Raw genomic sequence first — 3,411 nt, 5'->3', positions numbered from 1 at the left:
TGCTAATCCTAATCAGAGTCTTAAAATCATAAAACAATAATAAATTAAAATAATAATCTAAATCATATCCTAATAATAAAATTTTAAATTTAATCTAATAAGAGTTAATATAATCTTTAATTCTTCAAATTTGCTCCCATTTTGGTTTTTCCTTAACTTTCAAACCACAGGTTTTAGTCCCTAAAAAGGCAAAATGTTATGGGTTTTTTTACTGAATTATAGAAATCAATATTTTAAATAAAAAAAACTTAAGAGATCAAAATCTAATTGTTTGAAACTTGAGGGACCAAAACTAAAATGAAGACAAATTTAAAGAAATAAAAATTATATTAACCCATCTAATAATAATTGTCCTTATCCCATATTCCATCAAATAATATTAGACCACTTAATAGTTTAGGATGCTCAATATCACTACAAGTATGGTTTAAGGATAAAAATAAAAATGTCTTTTAATTTAATAATTAACCACAATACATGTAATGTACACCAACCGCTACTATAATTTTTTTTAATCTTTTCCTACACCAGCATGATTGAACGAACGAAAAAAAAACAAATTAAACAAGTTTGCGTTAACTAGATCTTATATATTCAGGTCAAAAAACAAACTAGATCTTATATAACACTGCCTATGATTCATCAAAACCAAACCAGAAAGCAAAAAAAAAAAGCCTCTATATATATTATATCTAGGTCAAACTCGTAGTTACTTGTTAATAGGGGGCAAAATTGTGAGCCTAGCTACACATATATCGATATATTATCTAGCAGGCCATCACTATAAATATATATATATATATATATATATATATATGATCAATTTCTGGGTTCGTCATTGTTGATGGGTGGCTTGCGGCGAGCCATTCCCCCGTAATCCATGCGCACGAAGTTCATAACCTCTTCTTCTTCAGTCTGGAAACTCCTTTTGCCTTTCTCTTCGACTTTCTGAGTATTATTATCAGTTCCTCCGTCATGTGCTCGATGAGATTCTTCAGAGATTTGTTGTGAATGGTTTGAGTTCGTACTCTCGGAGAGATTACGTGCAATGCTCTGATCCTCCTTCTTGTGTGAACATTTGAAACAAAATTTAACAATATAATTTTACTGGTGGCTTCCATATATATGTGCGTGATCACTGTATTCTGAAGAAGATGATTTCTTTTCCTTTTCAGAAAGAAAAATGAAACTAACCTGATTGTCTCCTTCTCGTAGGCGTCCCATAGATTTTTTCAAAGCATCATCATCCTCAGCTGCAGAATATAGGAACCACACAGGTGATTACCCTGAGAATATAATCTATATAAAACATGACTAATTAACACACTAGCTTCTAACTAATCAATAATCAGACACAAATAACGATGAAATTTTCAAACGCAAGATATCACAATTAAGATTTAAAAACTTCTCGTTTCCCAAAATCAAGGATTTCTGGTACAAGCATGATGTATATTATATTCAAGAACAAGTTGGGATACACACAAGAACACAAATATAAACATATATACAAGCAAATTAAATGATCATATTATATTGAAGATCAAGTTTTTCATTACTCACAAGGGGTTTCAAAGCTTTTCACTCAATTATGTTTGGGTATGTGGTGACTAGGCCCATGATAATCAGCAGTAAAAGCTACAAAAGTACCACCCATATTGAACTTTCTGGTGGTGGGTGAAATAGAAGTACGAGAAGAAGTACTTTTGTTGTGGTCCAGTACTTTACATTTTACATTTATACCTCCCTCCCTTTCAAAGTCACATATTCCATCAGAATAGGTTGCACCTGAAATCTTTGAAGCCCTTCTTCCTCCTCCTTCTGATGAATCTTTTTCTTTCCCAGAAAATTCCATATTTGATTCTTTATTATGAATCACCATTGACTTCTTCTTCCCTCCAAACCCTAGCTTCCTCACATGGTACTGATGAGCTTTTCTTCCATCAGGTGTTTCCTGTCCACAAAATCATTTTACAATCATATTAAGTCAAATACACTGCAAAGTTACCTCATGTTAGCTCAGGTGATAAAAGTGAAGTGGAATATGTGTAATTTATGCCCTTTTAATATAATCGAAGAAACCCCAGATACTATATATTTCAGTGTCATTAATTGGTGACGAAATGTTCAGTTAAAGTCGATCGGTATGGCCATAAAAGTGCTTTGGAAGAGAAATATATAGCTCAAAGAAATTCAAAGAAGATATTGGTGATTGTAATAACCGGAGGGGGGGGGGACCTACCTTTTCAGCGAACGTGGAGCTAATTCTAGTGGCATCAAGCTCCTTTTGATTCTCGTTCTGACCTGAAGATTTTGAAAATATATATAGAATCATTTAATCTGTAGTTTAATGTTTCATATATTTTGGAAGTAAATAAAGAGAAATCCAGAGATCATTACCCAGAATATCTGTTGCAGACGAGTGCCCTAGGGCATTGATAACAAAGAGAAATCCCAGTAATAATCTAACTAGCATAGTAGTGCAGTATTGCTTCTTCATCTTGCGTGCTTCTTCTTCTTCTACTACTACTTGTTCTCCTCCTCCTCCTCCTGCTTCTACTTTTCTTTTCCTTCTTATTCTTTTGTTAGGGATGTGAGGCACTTTTTGCAAAGTGAAAGAGAAAGCTTTAGAAGCTAAACCTCATGAGGTTTTATAGATGGGTTATACCAACCCAAGTCAAAGCTAGGGTTCCGACACCTGTTCGTCTAACAATTATAATATTCCTTGGTTTGTGGAAAAACATAGGGAAGCTCAAAACTAGATGAATAAATTAATCCAAATGTTATTTTTTTAAACAACATGAAAATTACAAAAGCATTATTAAAAAAAGGGGGATTTCCTCAACCTCAAGTTTGAACAACATTTTCTGCTTTGAACTGAATCAAACTATAGTCTTAAAAAGTCATAATTTGGTTTTGATTTACATATATTTGTCTGTTTTCTTCTTGTCTGTGAGGCATAATATATTAAAGCTGCTGTCGCACCGAATCTGTAAATTATTTTATCAGTCAGCGATCTTCTTGCGTTCGCCAAGATATCATATGCTCATGCTAGATATATATACAACTAATTTTATTAAGTTGTTATTTATATTTTATTATAAATTATCTCCTGAGAATTAAAATGAAAATTACAATTTTCATATGATTCTCTCTGGTTTCCACTGGTTGATAAATATCTGTTTTAGTCCAGCTCATGCCAAATTGGAGTAACTGCAGCCACGTCCTCTAGTCAAATATATACCATATGGCAGGGATGACCACCTTAATTTTGAACTGCATTACCTTCCAAAACGAGATGAAAAAATATTAATCAACCGTGATATTTCATATTTGTGTATATCGAGTTTGCATTAAGTGTATAATTACAGGCTTGTTCCCAAAAATAAAAGTATTTCATAGCAATTATTT

At 32.6% G+C, this 3,411-nt stretch overlaps 1 protein-coding gene across 1 annotated transcript; it reads right to left on the bottom strand.

Annotated features, from left to right (window-relative positions):
* Positions 1–819: 819 nt before the first annotated feature.
* LOC114748387 (uncharacterized) lies at positions 820–2,500 on the bottom strand. The gene is made up of 5 exons (XM_028936767.1): positions 2,401–2,500; positions 2,243–2,304; positions 1,789–1,954; positions 1,195–1,253; positions 820–1,062 (listed from the first exon to the last, which is right to left on the bottom strand). Exons 1-5 carry the CDS (start codon positions 2,498–2,500, stop codon positions 820–822), a joined length of 630 nt encoding a protein of 209 aa, XP_028792600.1.
* Positions 2,501–3,411: the final 911 nt, after the last annotated feature.

This window comes from Neltuma alba, unplaced genomic scaffold (genome assembly GCF_004799145.2).
Source record: "Neltuma alba isolate B1F8T4 unplaced genomic scaffold, ASM479914v2 tig00005690_pilon, whole genome shotgun sequence".
NCBI lineage: Eukaryota > Viridiplantae > Streptophyta > Magnoliopsida > Fabales > Fabaceae > Neltuma > Neltuma alba.
This window is presented reverse-complemented; position numbering and strand designations above follow the sequence as displayed.